This window comes from Periophthalmus magnuspinnatus, chromosome 14 (assembly GCF_009829125.3).
Source record: "Periophthalmus magnuspinnatus isolate fPerMag1 chromosome 14, fPerMag1.2.pri, whole genome shotgun sequence".
Taxonomy (NCBI): Eukaryota; Metazoa; Chordata; class Actinopteri; order Gobiiformes; family Gobiidae; genus Periophthalmus; species Periophthalmus magnuspinnatus.
In genome coordinates, this window is record NC_047139.1 from 26111763 (window position 1) to 26136099 (window position 24337).

A 24337-nucleotide genomic window follows, 5' to 3' on the forward strand; every position below is an offset into this window, starting at 1 on the left:
CGCTCCCTTTGTGCCGGTCCGCTTCCTACCGTCACCTCCTGGCCACATTCGACACTCATATTTGATCAGTTCATCGCATGGACTCATTTAGGGATCAAAGGTCAAATCGGCGCAATCAGAACCACAAAGCGTGCCATATACTATCAGTCAGTGCTGTGGCGTGACATTACCATATTAATTAGTTTTCTTTTGTGCTGAATGCCAACGGTGCGAGGGGGGTGGCTTATGATGGTGGTGGGGGGTGATTTCGTTTCATAGCTGCGGGCCTTATTTAAGCGTACATGCTGGCAGTATATATACCAAATCTGTGCGCGTATTGGCTGCTGTGTGTGCGGTGCGTACATGAAGGGGGTCGTTGGGTTTGTGGTGAGAGGCTGCGTATCACTGGTGGCCATCTTGATGTGTTTGATAACGCTGGAGCTAGATTTTTTGATCGTCGAAGGATTATTTTGGGGAAGAATTTATATGAAACAGCCAAATAAAAACACAATAAAGAACATTTACAATCACACGGAAATCACAATTGGATGAGATAATAAGGCTGACATTTTTGAAGTCTTATTCTCTTTAATAACTGTACAAACATGTTCTGAAATGTGATTCTTGTATTAGTTTGTCACTTTATATTTCAGGCTTTTTTGTTTTATTTATTTATTTATTTATTTATTATTATTATTATTATTATTATTATTATTATTATTATTATTATTATTATTATTATTATTATTATTATTATTATTATTATTATTATTATTATTATTATTGTTATTATTATTATTATTATTATTTATTTTATTTTATTTTTATTTTTTTTACCAGTAGATGGCAGATGTCAAACCTGTGTCCTCTCTTGTGATGTTATGTGAGAATATCGGGGCAGGATCGGCCAATGTAATTGCAAATCGACACTTTAAAATGTGAAGTTTGAAGCAGAAACACAATCAAATAGATCACAATTGAATATTTTTCACCAGTCGTTGAGCCCTATTTGAGTTATATCGCCCTGCACTCTAAATTTATAACACCATAATGCATTCAATATTTTACCAAAGATATACACAATGCTCTATGGCGAAAAATCCTATTCCTCACCATAAAGCAGAGAGAGTAGCTGTTAAAGTAATAGAAGTCGTACATAAAAAGGCAGATTATAATGTTTTGCAACAGTGGAGTGCATTGCTGCCGTGCATATTTTGATTCAGCCAGTGCATGTAAGAAGCTCACTCTCCGGATGACCACTGCTTTAGTGAAACAAGGCGGATAAAAGGCTCCATTCTGATCCCTGACTCATTCTCCCGCTCATGTTGTACATCTTGGCAATATTGCTGTGAGGGCTGTGATATCCGCGCGCTTTGAGTGGAAAAAAAAAATAATATGATTTAGCCATTTTCTCTGTTTGGCTTCTTTCCATTTATATCTCCTGGCTCTTCGCTAGCAGAGAGAGCAGCAAGGAGATATAGAGATAGGAGTGTGGTGTTTTTAAATGCTAGAAGTTATAAATGCCAAGTTGTACCAGTGTGAATATGGTCTTAAATTTAGAATAGACTTCATCTTAGATCAAATGTGAAGTCTGAATGTTTTGTGGAATGTGAAATCACTGTCAACAATAATATTTTGGCATCCTTATGTACCGAGCCTGTGAGTGCTCAGGGATATTTTTGGCCCCTCCTTTAGTGCCCACTCTGAAATTTTAGCCATATTAATCTCAAATGTAAACTGACAAGCTTGTGTTATAGTTTTGTTGCTCAATGGTTAGAATGGTCTGGTGCTGTTTATCATTACAAGTGAATATGTTTTAGTGCTGTGAAATGTGAAAGGGTGGAACTTCTAGGTTTTCTTTTAGAGATTGTTTTTGTCTTATAACCTAAAAAGCATGTCCAGCAAGATTCTCAGAAGTTCAAAGTCTCCCATTTGCAGTACTTCAGTCACGCACCGCTTCAGCCAGGACATGAACACCCATAAAAGATAGGTCAGTATTAAAGAAGACCCTTACGCTTGTGTTTGCTACATAGCTATAGTCTGTGACATCCATGGATCATCGTGTATTTTGCACAAAATTCATCTAAAACTGCAAATAATGGCTTGACTTGTGCGTCTGAAAACTGTGGTGCGGAGCTGACGTTGCTGTAAATGTCATCACAACAAAGACCAGTGTGGCTGTCAGCACCTCCTATGGATAGCTGCACATGAAGCTAGAGAGTATCACTTTTTTTTTTTCATTTCTGCCAAAAAGACTACGGGACGCTACTGAATCCTCTGCGTATCATCGATTAAGAAAATTGGAGAACGAAGTAAGTACAAAGCAGTGGGCGTAAGCCGGTGGCGGTCGAAGCAAGTTGATCACTCCAAATACAACTTTTAGAGGGTAAATGAGGGGAAACATCTACAACATGGTTAAAAGCTCTGAAAAGTCGATTTTGCATAATAGGTTTGCTTTAAGTTAAGGCTACATACTTACACTGCAAAATTTGTGATAGCTGAACATTTGTGTTGGCGTATGTCATTTTGTGCTCTTCTATTCTTGTGGGCCGCTGCTTTTTAAATAAGAATGACTTTTGTGCCCTGAGATTAAAAAGTCATGCTCGTGGACTAATATTTGCCTAACTCACTTAACATCTTTGCAGGTATAAGCAGAAGCACTGGTCCAGGGGGAGGGCTCTGCAGCACATTTACACAGGTCGGTCTGAGAGATAGCAGGATGTATTGTAGCGGAGAAATGCAGCAGACAGGGGTAATTAATTATAAATGTAGCAGTGTGGTCTGAGGCAGAGCAGTTATAGTAACAGGAGGGGGCTCTCTATACCATCCACTCCTCCAGTTTACATGACATGAGGAGAGAAAGGAGCTTAATTAAACATGACAACAGGGCTGCGTTTATTCTTAACCCTTCAAACAGGAGGCCGGCTTCTCAGACAAAGGCTAAAAAAGGAGTAAGTAGTGCTTTGTGAACTGGTCTAGAGTGGAAAGTGGAAGTATTGTTTAAAATCACTCATGAAAAGAACAAAAAGAATGAGATTACAAGTGCAGTTTGGATACCGTGCTTTTCACTGTATATTGCATTCATGTTATGATATGCAAGATGGTACTGTTCTTTCATGCTTTTTTTTTTTTTTTTCCTTAAATACTTATTTTGCAGGATCCTAGGTAGGTTGCATGGAATTTGATGTGGAAATTTGGGGGTCCTGATGTGGAAATTTTGGAAACCCATTCTCTAGACAACATAATTCAAACAGAACATTAAATAGTTTGGTTCCCTGGAATGTGTATGGCATTGCACTTATTTATCACCAAGGAGAAAAGCTTGTGAGGCCACCATGTCAGATCTGTGGAGAGCCGACCCCATGCACAGTCAGAATTCATGTTTTTCAAGGTATTGTAAGCGGTGAAATGCACAGTAGTTTATAATCAAAGTGTTGCTATCTCATACTTTTTAAATCTGCTCAAAGCATTGTCTAAATCCAGTGCTGATGTGTTTAAATTCTGTGTAAACATCAGCTCAAATGGTTGTACCACAGGCGCGTTCACATTTCATATCCCATCTATTTGCAACGTTCTTATTGAGACTAATTAGACCTGACATTAATGATGCTGAAACACAGCTCTACGCCTTGCTAGCATTTCCAACTGCCCGAGAAGGCATTTTTGGATGTTGCTGAGTGTATGGACTTTGTGATCCAAAAACGTGCCTTTAAGTCACATGTAATTTTTAATAAACTTGACATTTTTTTCCAAATTAAAAAGAAAGTTTAGTTAGTTTTGACATTTCAAATCCCAAGCATTCTATTTGTTGCTGTCATGTTTTGCCATTAAGTATATACAGTCATTGAAATGTCCATCTCCTCTTGATAAAAGGAGGTTTTGCGTCACTGTATTTTGTGAGCGATAATTTATTATAGGTAATATAAGTGTTTGCTTGGCTCGCAGCCTCCGGGGACATTGTGTAAGCGCTCTTCATTTCCCCGCTGATCGTGCTCCTGACTGATTGCTGATGACTTTTTTAGGCCAGGAACATGTTAAGTTGTTTATTTATTTAAAAAAAAAAAAAAAAAAAAAAAAAGATCCCCTAATGCAAATGGCCCTCTCCACTCCTCTGTTTTGACTGCACTACAAAAATACTATCAAATACAGCTTGAAAAACAGCCATTTTTATTGTAAGTGGTCTCTACAGATCCGACCACAGAACTTGTCCTGCACGTCAAGCAGGTGCCAGACTGTCCATCAGGAGAGTTTATGGTCCCTTTAAACTTGGGATAAGAAAGACAATATATTTCAACTAGAGGTTTGATGCACTTTAACTACACATGTCTGTATTTAAGCAATTTTTCTTTACATTTTTTTTCATCCTGCCTTGATAGAGTCTGTCTTGTCTTTTTCTCTCGTGGCTTGCTTTGAAAGTTTGGCTCTGAATGACAAGAATAGAGTGAGTCAGATTATTAGGTGGTCAAGCTGGCTGATCAGACAATCCCAGATGAGCATTGACTCTCTGTACAACAGGCAGCTCCTGCAGATATCTCAGAGCATCAGCAGCTCTGATTCACATCCCTCTCACAGGAGTTTCATCTGCTCCCTCCAGGCCGATGGTTCCCCAAATGCCAAATAAAAAAAACGATATAGGAACAGCTTGTTCTCTCTTCTCAATCGTGGCTGTTAATCATCAGCTAAGTTTGTACAAGTTTTATTTTCTGTATTGTTAACTTATCTTTGCATTTTGCATTTGTCATTGAGTTGTGTCTTTTATACAGAAAGTGGGAGCTTGTATGTTTGTTGTGACTGTAAGTAAAGTGTTTTTTGTCTGGACCTCAACCTGTTTTAACGCTGTAAAACAAATCGACCTGTGGATACCAGTAAAGTCACCTGAACCTGGACCTGATAGTCCTATTTCTGGACAGGGATTAAATCTACCTAAAATATGGACTATAGTGCAAAAAGTTCAACTGGCCAGTGAAGTTGTATAGTGCGACTGAATGTAGCCAAACTGAAAATCTGCAGCATTTGGCTTGTGGTTATAGTGTTAATAACATGCCCTGTTGCATATTCAAGATATTTGTGTCTTGCAGTGCATATATACAGTGCCGAAAACACTAGGTTGCCCTCATCAGCAAAGTCTCCACGGAAAAAGAACACCACATTTTTTTTTTTTTGGTTGGTGTATTTGTTTGTGCATGTGTGACTATAGGTTTGCATCAGGCTGTGTTTTCTGCTTGTGACAGATATGGGACATCCTTGAGAAAGTGACACTCCCCTAAAGGCGATGGTGTTCAAAAAGAATCTTCAGCATACTGTCAGAGCTAGTCACTGTTCTGCCAGCACTTATAGTAACATATAGCTGTGTAACAACAGAGCAAATGGACACGCTAAGAACAGCAGAATATGTCTTTTAGCGAGGGCAAGCAATGGTTAATCGTGCTTTTTAATGCAACATCAGTGCTGTTTTTGCATATGGAGCCACCCCAATTGTACTGTACTGGAGCTGCTTAGGGTCAAAGTGGTGACTCATATGTTAAAGTATGTAGGATTGTGTGTTGTAGTGCCAAACCAACACGGAGGCATATCTCGCAGTCTGAATAAAACAGTACATGAGAATATTAATGATGTACTTTTAAACACATTATTCAACTGTTAGCATTTATCAGCATAAAATTAGGATTGCAAATACTGTACAAATTTTCCCTCTGGTAATATCACATTTGCCACTATATATTTTTTTCAGTAGGGCTTCTATTCTTTACTGTTATGTTCCATCTACCAAGGGAATACACACAGTGCAATACAAACTGTTTATTTGGTTTAACTGTGAGTATGTGTGTTGGAGCATGATTGGGAATTTTTGCATGCCAGTCCCTTCTGACACTATTATTTGATTCAATGCAGATTTATATCAAACCATCTGATGCCATTTTGAGTGATACCAAAAATCTGAACTGGGACATGCAAGCCTTGTTCCACAATTAAACAAATGATTGCAAATGAAACCATGGAAATGATCTAATCCATCTAGCATCACGCTGGACACACGCCTGTTAACTAAAGACTGCGATTTTAAGTTGAATTTCAAGTTAAATCATCTGATGTACCAACTGCCTTAGACACCATTTTGCTTTGGCCCTTTTCATAATACGATAATTAAAATACAAACATCTCAAACATTACCGTAATCATGCTTGGTTAGTAGTTTCTTCGCAGCAAGGAATCCAATCCTGGGTTTGATTCTTGGCCCGCACGGTTGACTTTCCTATTGGTCTAGTTTCCCCCCGCTAACCTCTAGCACAGTAGAGTAATCCTCCAGTTAGCTTGAAGTGGGCCCCTGGGTACCACACTGAAGTTGCCTGTTCCTGACAAGCTGTATATATCCAATCCCAATCTTACAACCATAAAATAGTGTAAGGCGTTTTTCCTTTTATCACCCTGTACTTGCTATAGTGCGAACCCCAAAGTAATATAGCTGCGTGCTTTTTCTAAGTTTCTATTTTCTTCACCGTTCTTATTCATAGTTACAAACTCAGCAGGAATAAAAAGATATCAAATCCCATTCTTTCCTCACTGTAAGGAACCCTGGTTTGAACTATGCGCATGTTACATTTGTGATTCTCCAACCACCTCCACATGTGTTTCTGTCTTCATCTAAAATTCTCTTTCTGCTGCCTCTGCTGTGCTGCTCATCCAAATGGATCCTTATGGGGTTTGGAGGCATCTTACATTTCTTTGCAAAAACCTGGCGCTAATCCTGAACCAACATACTGATATTTCTGGATATCTTGGTAAATCAATAGGAAACTACTGTAAATAAATGAAATTAAAAATCTAGGTGTTAATGAGGTTGTAATGTTGTTAGCGATCAGCATCCTCCTGTCACACCTTGTTTATTTATGATTCAGAATTATTAAACAAACTAATGTTGCTCTTAATCTAATAATACATGGTGCTGAAGTGATTAGTGTGTAATTAATAGGTCAAATTGATTGGATACACTTCTCGCTAATGGCAGTGCAGCACAGTTAGCGTAGCTTTCCATGATAAAAATAAAATACAGGCCTGTTGCAAGTAGGATGAACCCATGCCTCATATTCACATTTGACACATTTGACACATTTGACAGCTTGAATTTGACATAGTTGTACAGGTATCAGTTAAGAAAGTTCTCCTAAACTTAAAAATGTTGACAATAGCGATGAGAATGAGTCGTGAGCCCCATTTATCCACTGACGCTTACTGTTACCAAACAAAACTGTCATGCCCTCTAATGAAAATTATGTTTACAGACACTGTGACCAACCAGTGTTTGAGATTTAAGCACATTACACAATTGTTTTGAAATTGACAATTGAGAGTTGTGTTGTTTAGTTGCTGCAGTATAACTTTGTAGCATTGAAGATACCAACTCCAGACACAAGCATCATCAAAGAAATGTGCAGGGTAACTTTTGGCGTATAGCTTTCTGTGGGCATCCTAGATCAAGGCCAACAGACAGATCATATAACAGCTCCATTTTGACCCCCTGCGCAAATATATCTACTCATATCCATTCATAACCCAGCCCCACCATAATGTTACTTCCGCTTGCACATAGAGGCTCTTGTTTGGTGTTGTCTGGTCACACTCCAGTGTTGTGCATAAAGACCTTATTTTGCGTTGCATTCACTGACCTTGTTTGTTTGCATGCTTATTGCCTGCTTACTTATTCTGTCTGGGTGAATGTAGAGTCACTTGTATGAAAAATGATAGTGCCATCTGAGGAAAAACAAACAACAAGGCATAACATTATATATATTTTTCCCCCACAATACATAACACAGTACAACATGGCTCTTGATCCTCTGTTGCCATGGAAACGAGACGTTCAACCTGTCGGACTTAATTCACTTTTGTCACACTTTACATTGGCAGTTTTATTAGCCTTGAACTCAGGTCCAGTTGTGTTTTTAATGTAACGAAAACACAGTCCTCTTTCTGTCATAAAGTTCTGCTGAGCTAATATTCAGGTATTAGTTTGAGACCAAAGCTATCCTGAACAGAAGTGGGATTTTTGACCTGCAGCAGGACCTTGATACAATCTTTATAGAGAATTAGATTGCTCTGTGGAAAGACTTCTTTTTAAGAGAGTTTTTTGGGGATTTTGTGGGAAAGTTTACACTGATAAAAAATAACTTTGAGTCATCGAATGAAATGCATTTTAGTCTGACCAACTCCTTGTTTTTGGGAGTCAAATTCAAGGTGCATTATGTAACTTTTCTAGTTGAGGGTCTGCCATCGGTTTATCTCCATAGAAATGTGTTGGGCTGTTGTATTGAACTTGTCTAACTCCATAGGGCCAGGCAGATGACGCAAAAGTAACAGGTTTGATCTGTGAATAGGCGAGTTCACTCCCCATAAGAATGTATTTTGGAGCACCTGTTTTTAAATAAAAGCAAAATGGACAAGTTTGATGCCATGTAAAGCAATGAAATCTACATGGAGCAGTAGGGGACTCTCCACCAAAAAAGTACACAGTGTCAATATACATAAAGTGTTTTTTTCAGCAGTTGACCTGTCACTGAAACAGATGTAAAACACAGCTATACTGGATGATAATTGTTTTTGTTGTTTTTTTTGTTTGTTTGTTTTTTTCAGTTTAAATATTTTAATTTGTAATATTTCTTTTCTTTTCTTTTAAGTTGTGTTCCATTTGTTTGTTCTTCCTTTGACTTGTTGTGAGACATATTTGCTAAACACTCTTCTAACATGCTACCTTATTGTCAATGTAATCCCACACTTGTCCAGGGCTGGTTCATGGTAGAAAAGGTTGTAAATTTGGACCAAAATAAATATAATAATAATAATAATAATAATAATAATAATAATAATAATAATAATAATAATAATAATAATAATAGTAATAATAATAATAATAATAATAATAATTATTATTATTATTATTATTATTATTATTATTATTATTATTATTATTATTATTATTATTATTATTATTATTATTATTATTATTATGTTGTTCATTGTTTGCATCCTTTTCTCCCATGCTATACTGCAGCTACACTATATGTGGGTTAAATGTCCTGGTTGTTTGGCATGTTTATGATTCATAACACATTTAAGAGATTATGTCAAAGTCATTTTTCATTTCAGTATCCATTAGCAGTAGAGAAATTGAATGTTTACTTCTAATTTTGTTAGCGCATAAAAGTTTAGTGTTAATTTTCCGAAGTCTGCAAAGTCGATTGAATCCATAAACATCAACAACCCCCCTTCTACAATTAATCACACTGTGTACAGTTATTTGTATTCCGACACTTCGGCGGTGTCACATATTTTTACCTCCCATTGTGCTATGAAATGAAGCCCATTTACCAATCATTCTCCTTCTGATTTGATAAATGAAAGTGCTGAAAGACCCCGGCTCCAGAATGGGGCATTTGAATAATTGAGCGCTACTCAATCAGACAATATTAGTGTGTGGGTGCCACGTGAAATAATTACCCTGGAACAGTGCACTACACATGGGTGCTGCCTCCAGGGGGGGTCCCTCATTGGAGACTGATAGATCACAATAGCACAGCCCCCGTCTCATAGTGTGCATGGATTTATGAGCAGCACCTACCGAAGCAGGTTGGTTTCCCATTGATCAGAGAAGAGGAAGAGGGGCATGCAGCATAAATACGATTTGTTCTGCTGCAAACACTGGTCTAGACAGGTGTCGCGGTTCACTGTGGGTGATTGGAATATTACAGAGAGTACACAGCTGCTATGGATGAGGGGCTTAGAATATCATAAATTAAATTCAATAATAAAGCCCTGTGTGTTAGAGAGGAGTTTCTTTATAGACACCGAAGAAAGTGTTAAGCCGGAAATAAGATAAGAAGAGACGGTCAAAACCACAATGTAAACCTACAGACGTACCTAGATTCTAACATAATATTTGAGATATTGATTTGAAATTCAAGTGCTGCTATTAGCTGTGGGCACTATGATGCCTCCATGACTGATGCGCTTCAGGCAATGTTTTGTGTGTATATGTATATATGTATGTGTGTGTGTGTGTATATATATATATATATATATATATATATATATATATATATATATATATATATATATATATATATATATATATATATATATATATATATATATATATATATATATATATATATATACAAAGCAACAAAGCATCAAAATGATTATATACAAAGCATCAAATGATTTTAATAATGTATATTGTTTTTGTGTGTAATGATTAAACGGATAAGAATGAAATGTAATCTAGTTTATGCACATTTGGGAATGCTTAAGGAATAACACTATGATGTTACAATCAAAATGTGTATCAATAATTCATTTGTAGTCCATGTGTGGTCATATTATACCCTCAGCGTTCGGCTGTAGTGGGCTGTGATTAATGACATAGTCAGTTGGCACACTGATTCCCTTCTTTAACCAAACATGCTTGTATCTTGTCCAGTATTTCATGCCAGTCCAAGAGATTTTCTTGTTTATCGTTAATAACCAAAATAGATAATCTGGCACTGGCATACTTATTGGTTATGTAACATTTTAGGTGAATATCCTCAACCACCTGACCCCTCATCATCATCACTGATTATTGTCAGATGTGTTTTAGAATTCTCATTGTTTTAAAGCAGTTTTGTAGTACTTTAACATGGACTTGAATAAGTACTACAAATTAGAGCCTGAGCACACTATACATTTAGCCACCTGTTTTTATGTTCTGCATGATTAGAGCGTCTAATGAAGTCTGCTTTTACACCAAGCTACACTGTTGCCAAAATAGACAAAGCATTTCCCTATATATATTATGTTCATACTCCTCTCTCGCCTCAATATTCAATATTCTATACCGAGCCTGTTCTTTGAAGCTTGCAGCAGCGCTTAATGATCCGCGTTGTCTTTTCTCTACCATTCAGAAAGGCGTCTATAATTGGCTGCGCACTTGACACCTACTTCCTGTTTTGGCGTCTTTTTTTTTTTTCTTTTTCTCTCTTGAGACAATGATTATCGCTAAGGAGGACTTCTTAATATGATGTGTGTGAATGAGTGGGGAGTTCCTCTATGAAATGGGTCAGTGATACAGCGCAGTATGCCACAGCCAGCCCGTCATGTCTGTGCCAGTCTGTAAGGTATGCACACTTGTGATTGACAGCTAGGCTAAAGGGCCGCTAGCTCTTTCCCCGCTCTCCTCTTCACTGGAGGTGTCCCCTGGGTCTGAATATATATTAGAGTTTTTCAGCAGAACAGCTTGTGGCGATAATGAGCATGAGAAGTAAACTGTAAACTAAGGACTTCTATCTCACTCCACGGCAGTTTCACTAAATGTGCTTGAGTTTCATCATACTCTGTAATTTAGTGTTGACAAACACTCCAAACCAGGTCAGAATGCACAGTTTGTTTAATGGAAACACTTCACTATAAGTACAAGCTAATATTGCATTGATTAAGACACTAATACACATTAATTGCCAATTATGTTAAGCTGCTGTAGCACATGACTCCATATTGAATTAACTACGCTGCCATGTACATGAAAATTTTAATTAGATTACATTTGTTTTCGATGAATAATATTTAAAGGCCCTCCAACAGGTTAAGAATCAGAAATATTCAAAATAATAACAAGCATTAATTCAGTTCAGTTTTATTTATACAGCACATTTAATGCAACTTCTGCTGCCCAAAGTGCTTCACATAAAAGAAAATAAAATAAAATAAAGATACACAATACGGTACAGAGGCCAAGAACAATAAAACACCAAGATATCCTGTGTAGTTAGTATTAAATACCAGGGGGAAAAGGTGGGTTTTCAGTCTAGTCTTAAACTGCATTAAAGACTGAGAGGATCTGACAGACAGGGGGCACTGTTCCATAGTCTGAACGCTGCCACAGAAAAGGCTCTGTCACCTCGAGTCTTGACCCTGGCTTTGGGCACAGCTGACCTCAAGGCTGTGGGTGGAGAATAGGGCTGAAGTAACTCCCTCAAATAAAGAGGACCCATATAGTGCACACATTATTATAACAGTTCCTTTGCATCTGTAACAATTTAAATCAAATCATTCCTAAACTTAGTACAGTAAATTTTGGTCATTGAGCGTACCTGAATATAAGCCGCACCAGCTCAGTTTTTAAAGAAAATACATTATGAACATATATAGGCCGCACCTGAATATAAGCCAAATGTTACAAATATGTTGTAACATTATTTACACAGAAAGATGGTACACAGTGTTTTTTTGTTGTTTTTTTTTTATTTAAGACAAACTTTTTAAACTGTGCCTGAAATTCAGCAGTATGGCACCAACAGGGGACATCAACATGGGATAAACATGCCTGCATGTTTAGAAAATAAAACAGTAACAACAGCAGCGGGCCATTGCTTTTATTTCCTCTGAAAGCTTTTGTCATCTTTTTACATTGACTAAGTTCTTCCCGCTGCCGCCTCCAAAGTCACACCATCGATTCACTGATGCAAAACTTACGGGCAATGGCTTTATTTCCTTCTTTGAGACCAAAGTTACATGCGATAGCTCTACTTCCTTCTTTGAGGCCAAACTTAGGTTCAGTAGGTCTATTTCCTTCTTTGAGACCAAACGTACGTGCAGTGACTCTATGTCCTTCTTTGATGCTAGATCCATTGCCTTCAATTTAAAAGCTGCATCATTTGCATTTCTTCTTTTGTTTTCTATGATGACTAGGCTGTGGCATGATGGGCAAAATGACAGTTCAAAATCAAAATTAATGTATTCTTCAGCGCATTATCTTCGTTCACATCTGTCTCAATTTTGCGTTTACTGCTAGACAGTGCCCCCCGGTGGCCCTTAGCCAGTAAAAAATCTATAAATTAGCCGCACCATTGTATAAGATGTAGGGCTCAAAGATGGAAAAAAGTAATGGCTTAGAGTCTGAAATTTACGGTAACTTTACATTGCCTCAAGAGGTTAAAACAAATGTGCTTTTTATAAGAGTTCACACATCAAAGTCCGACTGTCAGACACTGTTTTTGAGATCTACGTTACAGAATAGCTATAGTTATAAAAATGTCTCCAAATGCGCTTACTGTCATGTGGCCAGGACCATATTTATATCATTGCATTGTCCTCTCCCGTCACATATTTCCTTTTATGCCAACATATTCTGTACTGTCCACAACGCAAGGTGAATTGGCGGCTTATTTTAAAACAATGCCGTATTTCTAGCATTTTTTGACACATTCCCAAGACTTTTATTTTTCAAAAAACGCCCACATTATAAACCAAGACGTCAGAAAGTATTATCTGAAAGAGACTAGTGTGTCTGAAGCTCTAAAATACTGTCTCTATTTTTATCTGTAATTCCAGTGGTGTGTGCTATATACCGTCACTTTAGTATTTTAAAAGCGGCCTGACTCTTTTTGAATATATATTTGTTGGAACAGCTGTGACAGAATGAGAGTACCCTTTTAGCATAGCGGCAACAAGCGCGTACACGTGTCTTAGGAATACTTAAGTAAACAGTTTTTCCAAGTGGTAGTTTTGCTTGACAATTCTTGATGTTTTCGCTCCTTTGAACACATAGATTTTAGACATTTCTCCCGTGGATGAATTTGCATGTGTTTTCAAGTGCAGCAGATAAACACATGGCATGAATAGAATCTTAACGAAGGACGCAGAGATGGGAGAAAGTAAAAAAAAAATAAACTATTGTGGGATGGTTTAGCAAGGCTTTATAACATTTTGAAGCTGCTACCGTTTTTTTCTTTTTGATAACCATTTTCAGCCTGTCCCCGGATTGCTCTCAAACCAAAGTGGACCGCAGGCGTAGTTTTTCGAATGAGTCACTTTCCACTGCGAATATTACATTGACATTTGCAGTGGTTGATGAGATATTGTGAAAGTGAATCAGACCTGTTTTTGTAACGGGACCTTGCACCTGTTCCCACCGTCATTCACACAGCGCCGCGCAGCTCAGTCTGATTTGCCCATTCTCTGCTTGTTTTTCTGCCCATTTGAACATGTACTGGGGTAACCTTGTTTCAAAATAGAGTGTTGAATGAAATCAGTCCATTGCGGCTCAAGGCCCTACGATAAACTTGAAATGCTCCATCCAAGGAGATCGGCAGTTTTTCATCTAAAATTATCCCTGTGACAAGCATTTATATTGCTTATTAATTTCTGAAAATAAGACATATCTGGTTTGGAAATGGCAATTATACTTGTATGTTGTTGCATGTTTTGCTGATTATGGCACTATAACAGAACAGAACACCAACATGTACCAAAATTTACAACTTTGACACAACTAGGCATGTCTATCGTTCAATCTATGAAAGATGGAACAATATGTTTGGGGCTCAATATTTACTGTTGGGACATTTTCTTTGGAATAGTGGGGATATTTTTGTCATTTTTATGTAATAACATGAGATTTTGAGCTGTATTTAAGTATTGGTTTATTGGGATTATCTTCCTTTGGGTCAGTGGCATAAAGTATTTTCAACATCGTTTATCGCAATATTTGTTTGTAGCAACATACCGTGGTTCAATATTTGTTATCGTGACAGACACAGCAGTGAAAGACCCCTAACAACAAAATGATATATCTTTGGTCTTATACTTCTCATAAAAAGCCTATTCTACAACTATTCAGAGAAAAAACAGTTGTCCAGTTTATGTAATTTCTTCAGTACTGATATCTATTCAAATTAGTTTCTCTTTTTGATACCAGTTTTAGTATCATTGCTGTTTTTTATTTTTTGGAGGGTTTTTTTTGTCCAATTTAACATACCATATGTAGTGTATATAGATCTACATATAGTTCCATATCTAGATTTTTGATCACTTTCTTTATTGTCCCCCCAGATCTTGCACATTTAAAGTCGTCTATCGTCTACACACAATGCATTACTTACTATCTGCATAACGAAACCTCATCGAAATGACTTCTAAATTTCGATGAGGTTCAAGAGCTAAGAAAACACATTAAATCGTTGGCTAACCCAGCTAATGACTAGATAATGTCGCATGCATGAGGTCCTATCTGGAATAGCTTAACCTCTAGTGTCATGGTTAATTAGCTGTTGACATGTTGGTTTTTGGCCGACCAACCCCTGACCTGCGGTGCTGTAACTGGTGGAGGGAGCTGCACAAAATGACACAAATATTGCCTGTGTAGCTCTTATTCATATCCGGTACCGCTAGACTCCAAAGGATGATTACACGCTGTGTGACACATCTCTGACAGCGGTTCATCAAACGGCTGGGCAAATGGCCAACTTGGTCATAGCACACTTTCAAAGTCAACCAGATGACACACTGTAGTTTTACGGAGCATCAGGATAGGAAATGGTTATGTGTAAAATACAGTGTGAAGAGCCAACCATCAGCTAATGAGTCACCCGGGTAACGGATAGGCCCACCTCAGTGTCAGGAAGACAGTGCAGGCCTACATCATAATGGGTTTGGCAGTATATGCTGGGCTAGAATAGTGTAAAGGGCAACAATAAAGATAGTATAGTTCACTAGTTCTCAGGTCACAGAACATTATCATGGGCTTTTTGTCCATTCGGTAACTGGCGTGCTTTTTAAGGCTGAAAGCAGTGGTGGAACATAACAAAGTAAAAGTAGTAAGTACACATTTTTGGTATCTGTACTTGACTTATCTTTTAAAGTGGATTCTTACTTTTACTTCACTACATTTGAGAGCCGTATCTGTGCTTTCTACTTCAATGCATATTTTAACTGAACTGAAAAGTAGAAGAATTTTTTATTATAGTCTGAGACTTGCTGAAAAGGCTGAGAAGTTCGATTCAATGGTTTCTGTTGAGCAAAATCCAGCAAAAATCTTTATCAAAATTACTCCATGTGAAACTTTATTAGGTTTCAAACTCTGTTCAAAATACTTTTCTACAAGTACATTTTAAATGGGTACTTTTCATACTTTAACTTAGTAGATTTTTTACTTTTACTCAAGCTTTTTTTTTTTTTTGCTCCAGTATCAGTACTTTTACTGAAGTAACAAAACTGAGTACTTTTTCCACTACTGGCTGGAAGATATATACATATAATACATATAAATTATTTCTTTCATATTTATCCATCTTAAATTTTTTATTTGCTTTTGTCTAAAATGGCTTTCAGTATTAATTTACCGTACCTAAATAATATATACCTATAATAATATACTTGCCATTTAACCCTTGGAAACCAGCTGTACAAAAAAAACTAACTAAAAATTGTCAAATGTGTTCTTCTAAAACTCTGCTCTTAATGACATGCTTTTACTGACAAAGGGTTGGCTGTGGACCTCTCAGTTAAAAAGACCCAAGCTGATCGCTGACAATTTGAAATCCCAGTCCATGCTAGTGCCACGCAGGCTTTCCAGCACCATCTTATACATACTCTGTAGTAATGCTTCATAGTTAAACTGTATTTCAGTCAGTGTGTAGTCTGTGTAACACTTTATTCTGCAGGTAGCCAGTGTTGCATGCCAATATTACTGTAAGTGCATTTGTAATTTTACAGCTGTACTTTACAACCGCTTATCCTTTCCACTAATACATTCAGCTGCATCTCTCCAGTCTCTCCTGCCTCTTAAATGTAACCATTGCGATCCAAGCCTGCGCCGCCAGTATAGTACCCTGAGGGATATGTGTGTTTTATTAAAGACTAAGAGATTGCTGGGAGCCCTGTGTGGCAGTCCTCTGATAGAATTATGTCTAGATGGACCCTTTACATTATAAAACGGCGGTAAAGGTCATGGGGATGGAGAACACTGAGACACGTAATGGAACCAACATGAAACTTTTAACCAATAAAAGGACTGAGATGCAGCAGTACTAGTTGTAAGTTGAACTTGTGTTATCTGTGTGTGTTGCAGTGCTGAGAGATGACTTCAGACTGAACCCACAGGACGCGGTGGTGGCCGTCGGAGAAACTGTGAGTCTGGACTGTCAGCCACCGAGAGGCCACCCCGAGCCCACCACCTTCTGGAGGAAAGACAAGAGCAGAGTGGATCTCAAAGATGATAGGGTCACGGTGAGTTACAACTGAATTTACACAACAGGACAGCCAGGCGCTCACTTGACTCTGTGGAAAGAGATGTTATTCTTTTGCCTGTAATGTTTCACTGCATGGCATTTAACTTATCTATGTTGCTCATTTACACATGTTCAAATCTGACCTTTGACTTGGCTTGATGTTAGGGTTAGTTTAATGCCACACACTGAGGAACGTTCTATGAAAAGCAACACAATCACTGTGGAGACAAGTAGCCCTGTCACGATAATTACTATACTCACTAATCATACAATATATGAAAGCTGGAAAAATATTTTTGGTGGTTAGTATTTATCGTGTGCACATTCTCTTTGCACTACTGGAACATTTTTGGTTATTTTTTGGCTAAATAATAAGATTCAAACCATAAAATGTTGCATTAATAACTTCTATGACTCATTACAGATGCAAACTAAGTACTAAAGTGTTTCTTTCTGCTGTTTATTTATTTCAGCTCATGATTTTTTAACGATATTGAAGATTTAGAACAGTTTTTGTGGTTTAAATCTGCTCTGGGGTTGTTGTGTCAGTGGCATTAATTAGTTTCAGTATTATCATTTATCATCTATATTTATTTCAGCAATATATCGAACTTCAAATTGTGTTATCGTGACAGGCCTAGAGACAAGCAGAGCGAACCCTCCACCAGAAATGTTACACCTTCGTGCACCTTTAAGTCTCTATTAATGGGCACTCAGTTGATTTTAATGCTTTGTGGTTACTCTTTTCTTATAGTAAATTATTAGTTAACTTATTTAGCGCATTCATTTGATCTTATTTGTGGTATTTAGTGTAAAGGCTGGTTGACATGAAGAAAATCATCTACTATTTGGTTGGATTTGTATTTAAAATCAAAACATAACATCAGCTTTGACGTAGTTCTGTATCAGTTTTAATTAGCTTAACAAACAAGTTAAAACCCAATCCTTCATGTACCATCTTTTCACAGGTTCGTAGCGGGAAACTGACTATCGCTAACGCCAAGAAATCCGATGCTGGAATTTACGTGTGTGTAGCTGCTAATATGGTTGGTGAAAGAGAGAGCGAAAAAGCCCAGATTTCTGTATTTGGTAAGAACACTCTTTCCCCTGAATCACATTATAATCCATTGTGTGTATGCCTTTATGCTAATCTTATTTTTGTATCTTCATCCAGAGAGGCCTGTGTTTGCGCAGCGCCCCGTGAACCAGGTGGTGTTGGTGGATGAGAGCGTGGAGTTCAGATGTCAAGTCCACGGAGATCCTCCTCCTACTCTGCGTTGGAAGAAAGAGGATGTGGACATTCCCCGTGGCAGGTGAGCAATACTTTCAGCACCGCTATGATATAAATGATTAACATATTTGTGCTGAGGGAATCGATTCGAGTGCTAATTAGGCTAGCCCAGACTTTCCAACTGCTATCATCCATTAGCTGGCATCCTTATTAGCAGCACTAAATCTTCTTTATGCTGTTTCGGCTGCTTTCCTAATGCCACTTGAAAGCATTTAGTTGCTTTTGTCAACACTTTGAAGTAAACTTGAGGTTGCTTGGGTCTAGTTGGCGACGCACAGCAGCAGGGTATAAGTAGAAAATTTAAGGAAACAACCCCAGAGTGAAAGGAGCTTAATTAAGTTGCCTCTTTTGGGATACAGTGAGGTGGAGTAGCCTGTTCAGTTATGTTTAAGGTTATTAATACACCAAGGCAGGGTGCCAGTAATTTGGTCACTCCTGGGTGCTCATATCATGAGTACAAGTTAATTGCCCTGCCAGGATATTGGTATACTTAATTTTTCAAAGCATTAGCAGATTGTCAGAACAAATGTCATTAGGTAGGTACATTAGACAGCTTTATAGACACAGTTTAAAATATTATATAGGGTCCAACTTGAATATTTGACAAGGTAATCAGACTCCTGACAGCAGCCTACATAATACATTTGTGGACAGAAGACATGTGCAAGTAGTTTCCCTTTTTTTTAGGATGACAAACTTATTCATTTAATAGGGAAATACACATAAACACCCATAAAAGGAGCACTATGTAACTTTTCCTGCCACATGCTTGTCTCCACTGACATGGTTTTTTTTTTTTATTTGTTTGCCTTGAATGTTCCACAGTATAGCATTATAATTATCTATCTAAATGAAAATAAGCAGATGGCCGCATCACATAAAGTTACTGCTCAAACCCGCAGTTGAATAAATGCCGGACGTTTAATGCCATACGGTGAAACATTCCAGGCAAAGCATTAAAATATGGAGACAAGCAAGAAAAGTTGTCCATAGTCCACTTAGGATTTAATTTCCAGTTAAACTTCAGTTTGAAACATTTGACTTGAGTAATAGCATAGCATTTCTCCATTATCTACAAAAATAATATCAAGCTTAGCCAAACCATTTACCTGTTCACATAAACTGCGTTCACCGTGAGTGATATCACCTTCTGCACAAGGTTTCCGACTGCCATTGCCACTCTTTTCATCACTGTAAAATTTGGCAGTGCTTGTGGAAAACTAATTATATATTGTGCTCAAATATTGGAAGTGTGTCAAGTGAATTCATCAAGCAAATCAAATTGATCAAGGCTATCAATCTAAACACCAATCCCCAGTGCGTCCAGAGACTGTTTAGAGCCCTTTTAACACCCATTTACTTATGCTGCACTTTTCCAAGCAGCTGTTACAACCCATTTAGATTTCGATGTGTCATGCTTTAAAATGTAGTGTTATTGTAGCCAGACGGTCTACCTTTCCGCCCTTGACTGTTGCTACATGTCCTACTTTTCTTTAGCCCCTGTCTCGCATCACTTGCCATTCCTTTCCACTTCTTTCTAATTCCTCCCCTAAACCTGTTACCCTCCCGGGATGTCCTGTATGTGGGTCAGAGGATGTGCGTTGTGTGAATAGAGTCTTCACTTCAATCTGGACAGCCCAAACAAGCTACCATCGATATTCTGCCCACACATCCTGGCAACATCTTTCTCCAATATGACTTTTTCTCACCCTATGTCTGTCTGCCCTTCACCATCTCTGATTCTATACAGCTGGATAGACAATTTCACAAGGATCGCTCATGCCAAAGGGACCCTAGAGAGGGGAGAGCCTGACTCCTTGCACCAGAGCTATAGTCCGTGTATTGCCCCTACGAGGTGCTTATCTCAACAGCGCTAGGCTCACTCTCACACCAAAGTGGTATACTATGCTGCACTGGTGAACATGGAACATCTTAATGAATTAGTCATGTCTTACCACTCGGCTCATTCATCAAGTTAAGTTTGTGAGACGGCGATGCCACTCCCTCATCCTCTCTGTCTGTGTCTAAGGAGAAATGGTACAAAGGTTACAAAGTATTAAAGTCAAATTATCGATCGAATTGGGAGTTTTGTTGTAAATTAGATGCAAATGGAAAATTCTGAGTCTACCTGACTTACTTGACAATTAGCCTACTACATTCCAGTATTTGGCGAGAGACTTTAGTGGAAGTTGTAGTAGTAGTAATAGTAATCCTAGCAGCACAGATAGTGTTTGTAGTGCTGAAGGCAGTGGTAATAATAGTGGTGATGTCACAGGTTCATGACTTGCATGTTGAAGATGCTGTTTTATAACTCTCCAAGTAAAGTCTCCCTCTACAAGTTCATTTTGTTACATGGTGGATTGATAGCAAGGCCCTTATATATTTATACCATCAAATAAAACCTTGGCAGTTGGCACAGTCTGGTCTCTTGTGTCATAAACATTTGAAAAATAATGGTTGACTGCTTAAGCTCATAAAATAGGGAAGTTAGTTTTCAATTTAAATTCACATTTTTATTGGGTTTGTAAAATTGGGTACATTATTCCCAGGTTGCTCTATGTCCTATTGTTTTAAATGTTGCTGTGAGGGGTTACTCAAGCATAGTCCGAGTTCAGTCTTTATGTAAACTTGTCAGTCTTTAACCCGTTTCCCCACACACACTCATAGCGGCCCACACAACAGTGGGTGGCAGCCTTTATAAATATTGAAATAGTGGAGGAGCCAGAGTTCCAGTTGAAAGCACCTTTCATTTTGCCATGCCTTCGTCTCGCCATAATTGCTCCCCTTTCTCTGCCTCTGCAGCCGAGAGCGTGCAGTGGGAAGCCTTAATTGCTTCAGAAAGTCTGTCTTTATTCTATCAAAAATGACACAACCTTTATTAAAGCTTCCATCCAAAACATCAGACAAATTTACACCACTTTGAAGCCATGGTTTCTTGTTTACTTATGCAACAACTTTTTAAACGCTACCCTGTGTTTTTGATTCTTGTCTGTCACCAGGTACGACATCAAATATGAGAAAGAGGATTTCGTGTTGAGAATAAAAAAGGCATCCGTGAGCGATCAGGGGACGTTCACCTGTCAGGCTGAAAACCGCGTGGGGAAACTAGAAGCCTCTGCCTACCTGACCATTCGAGGTGGGTAACTCTTTGTGATGTTCATAATGTGATTTTTTTTTTTTCTTTTTTTTATGTGGAAGCGGGCCGCAGAACAATCAGTCTTTTATTGCGTGCTTTACGACTATTGCCCCCCTGCCGAGCGGCCTCAGCTTTCCTTTCATATAGCCGACCCGATGCACTTGATTGCCCCAGATCTCCAGCCAGGCTACAGATATGAACAACCACGTCTGAGTTATGACCTCTCCTTGGGGGGGCTCATTCTCCAGCCTGCTCACTTATTTTATATTTACACACATACAACAGGAGGAAGCTGAATCATGGCACACGGATAAGGGAAAACACTGCAGTATGCTATAAAGGGACTGGTACAATGCATGGCTTGAGTGGCATTCATTATAGTCAGCATTAACGTTCAGTGCAAAACATCAGTGCCACAACATCTATTTAACTTCTTGCATCATAATACATCAACATTTACAGAAGCATTTCAGCAGCATTTCAGATTTTTTGTTTAATTGCCTGTTCTGACTCAATTTCAATCTCATCAGGTCAGGAAGTTCTGGTAGAAGTAAAAGTGATAATTTTTGTAATATTTAAAAGTTTCACATTAAATCTGAAGTCTTTGCTATTCAGAAATAAAGTGCAGTAACCCACTTTTTGGCTCATGATGCAATGTTTTGAAAACACACCTGTGTGTGCTAATTTAATTCAAAAGTGGAAGCAGAGAAAAATGGGAACAATAATGCACTAACAAAAGCGTGGTTCACACCGTGTAACTGGACCATCTGGTTTCTTTGTGGGGCAGTCTGTTTTTCATGTTTCTAACAGTAACCAATGCCAGCTTGACTGCTATACATTCTTTTCTGTTGTGTTTATTAATTTGTTGGTTTTTACTAATTTAAAAAAATGTTCCTGGTAATTAGAGTTGGATTTTCAATATTTTTTTGAGAATTCGAGACACACGTTTTACTAGATTTGAACAATGGGCGATAGAATGAGAGTACTGCTGATGTAGGCAGTTCAACAGAAAGAGACGTAAACAGGCAAAGATTAATTGCTAAGGCACAATGTATACTTTATTGGATAGATACAACTTCAATCCTAGACCCTGGTATGAACAGACATCTCCAAAAAAATATATCACAAAAAATGAAGGATGAAAAACATAGAGTATAGGCTATTGATCTGAACGAAGGATGATTGGTGGATAGTCAAAGATAGCTGTCTGCGATTGGCTGGGAGCTCATATGTGAGAGGAAGAAAGTAGGAAATATCTGGTTGAATTTAATTTACATATTCATTCATTTACAGCCCCTGCATTATGATCTAAAAAGAAACTTACAAATTATATTAAAACTTAATTTTGAAGTCAGTGACCATGCATGACAGTCTGACTTGTCGTGCTACACAAACACCACAGCAGAAAAGTAAAACTCTTCCCTCAGGCTAGAATTGGTTTTGGTATTTGGTGCAGCCTTTATCTCACACACAAAGATACTATTTGATCATTATCCCCAGACAATGTGATAAACTCAATTGCTTTTACTCTTGAGTGGAATCTCTTTCCCTGGCACAGTCCAGACTTGTAGGTGCAGTTATCTATGTGTCTGGAGCCGCCCCTCTCTGCAGCCTGTGTGCTCAGTGTCATTAGGTTTTACACCAGGCTGACAGCAGACAGGTGATCCAGCTCAGTGTCCACTATAGAGGACACTCCAGGTGCGTCCCTGTCAAAACAGCGCCTGTCTCTGTGACTTGGAGATGGTATCACTAACCTACATATCACTGCTCTCTCCTCATGGACCTTATCCCCCTGCACAGCCTCTTCAGGACAAGAAGCAGGCTCTGAGTCAGACTACGAGACCTCTACTTCCCTCCTCCAACCCTTTTCTATCAATTCATATCATAGTTGGTGATTCACCCACGTTTTAGCCAGACAGACGATGACGTGCTGTCAGATATTCTCGACATGTGCCAAGATGTATTTATTTCTAATCCCATCATGGATTAGAGAGCAGTATGATAATTTCTGTGCTCCACAAAACACAATTTTTCCACTCTGTTCCCCATTATAAATCATTTATTTTAGGGTCTCTCTAGTTGTACTGGTTTTGTGGTTGGTTTGCTGGTTTATCACAATGAGAATTTGGAAATTATTGGATAGGTTTTAGTTGTATATGGCGATGGGTGTTTTCGCTCCAAAATGTGTCTGTATAAATGTACAGAAGATCCTATGCTCTTGCTTGGTATTTTATTATTTCACCATTAAGATACGAAACCCAGTGCTTTCTTAAAATAAAGCCAAAACAGAATCATTTGTGGGTCATTCTGGCATTGTATACTGATTACACCGTGACTGATTGAGCTTGAATTCAAAGAAAGTTATTATTGAGTTGTATGCAACCATATGGATTGAGCTTATCCACAGCCCACAGTCCACACAGCCCCTTACACTAAGCGTCAGCCCGCTCTTCTTAACTTAACTTACTATGAAGTGTCTCAAATCAATTCTATTCAGTGGGATTTTCTGGCAGTCTCTTTAGGTCGCCCACATCTTCATCTGCTTGGAGCTTCATCCCTTCCTCCTTTAAAGTCGCCATTGATGGAAACTCAGCTCCATCTCATTCATTTCTTCTGGTTTTCTTTCCTCTGTCCCTCTGTTCTGCTCCTGTCTTCCGTGCCTCTGTTTTTCTCACCACATTGTTGTTGTGTCACCAGCTCGCCCTGTTGGTAAGTATAGTAGAGCCCCATTATGCATGTGCTGCTGTTTTGTTCTCTGCTTCCTGATCACACATGCATGGACCGCTGCGTTCCACAAACACATTCATCAAACTAATGTTGCACATGCATTATCGCTATCCCACCTTCCTGACCTCCTCGCAGAAACCGTGGTAACAGTGCGTTGCCATTGTA

At 38.3% G+C, this 24337-nt stretch overlaps 1 protein-coding gene across 4 annotated transcripts in view; it reads left to right on the forward strand.

Annotated features, from left to right (window-relative positions):
• LOC117381163 (roundabout homolog 2-like) overlaps positions 1 to 24337 on the forward strand; it is a 108761-nt gene that overhangs the window by 49290 nt on the left and 35134 nt on the right. For 2 of the 4 annotated variants that reach the window (XM_033978050.2, XM_033978054.2), the window contains exons 3-7: positions 16859 to 17016; positions 17987 to 18107; positions 18193 to 18331; positions 21309 to 21445; positions 24143 to 24154. In XM_033978050.2, coding sequence (XP_033833941.1) covers positions 16859 to 17016; positions 17987 to 18107; positions 18193 to 18331; positions 21309 to 21445; positions 24143 to 24154 — 567 coding nt within the window. The remainder of the gene's footprint in view (positions 1 to 16858; positions 17017 to 17986; positions 18108 to 18192; positions 18332 to 21308; positions 21446 to 24142; positions 24155 to 24337) is intronic. The other 2 variants (XM_033978053.2, XM_033978055.2) reach the window with 1 other exon arrangement.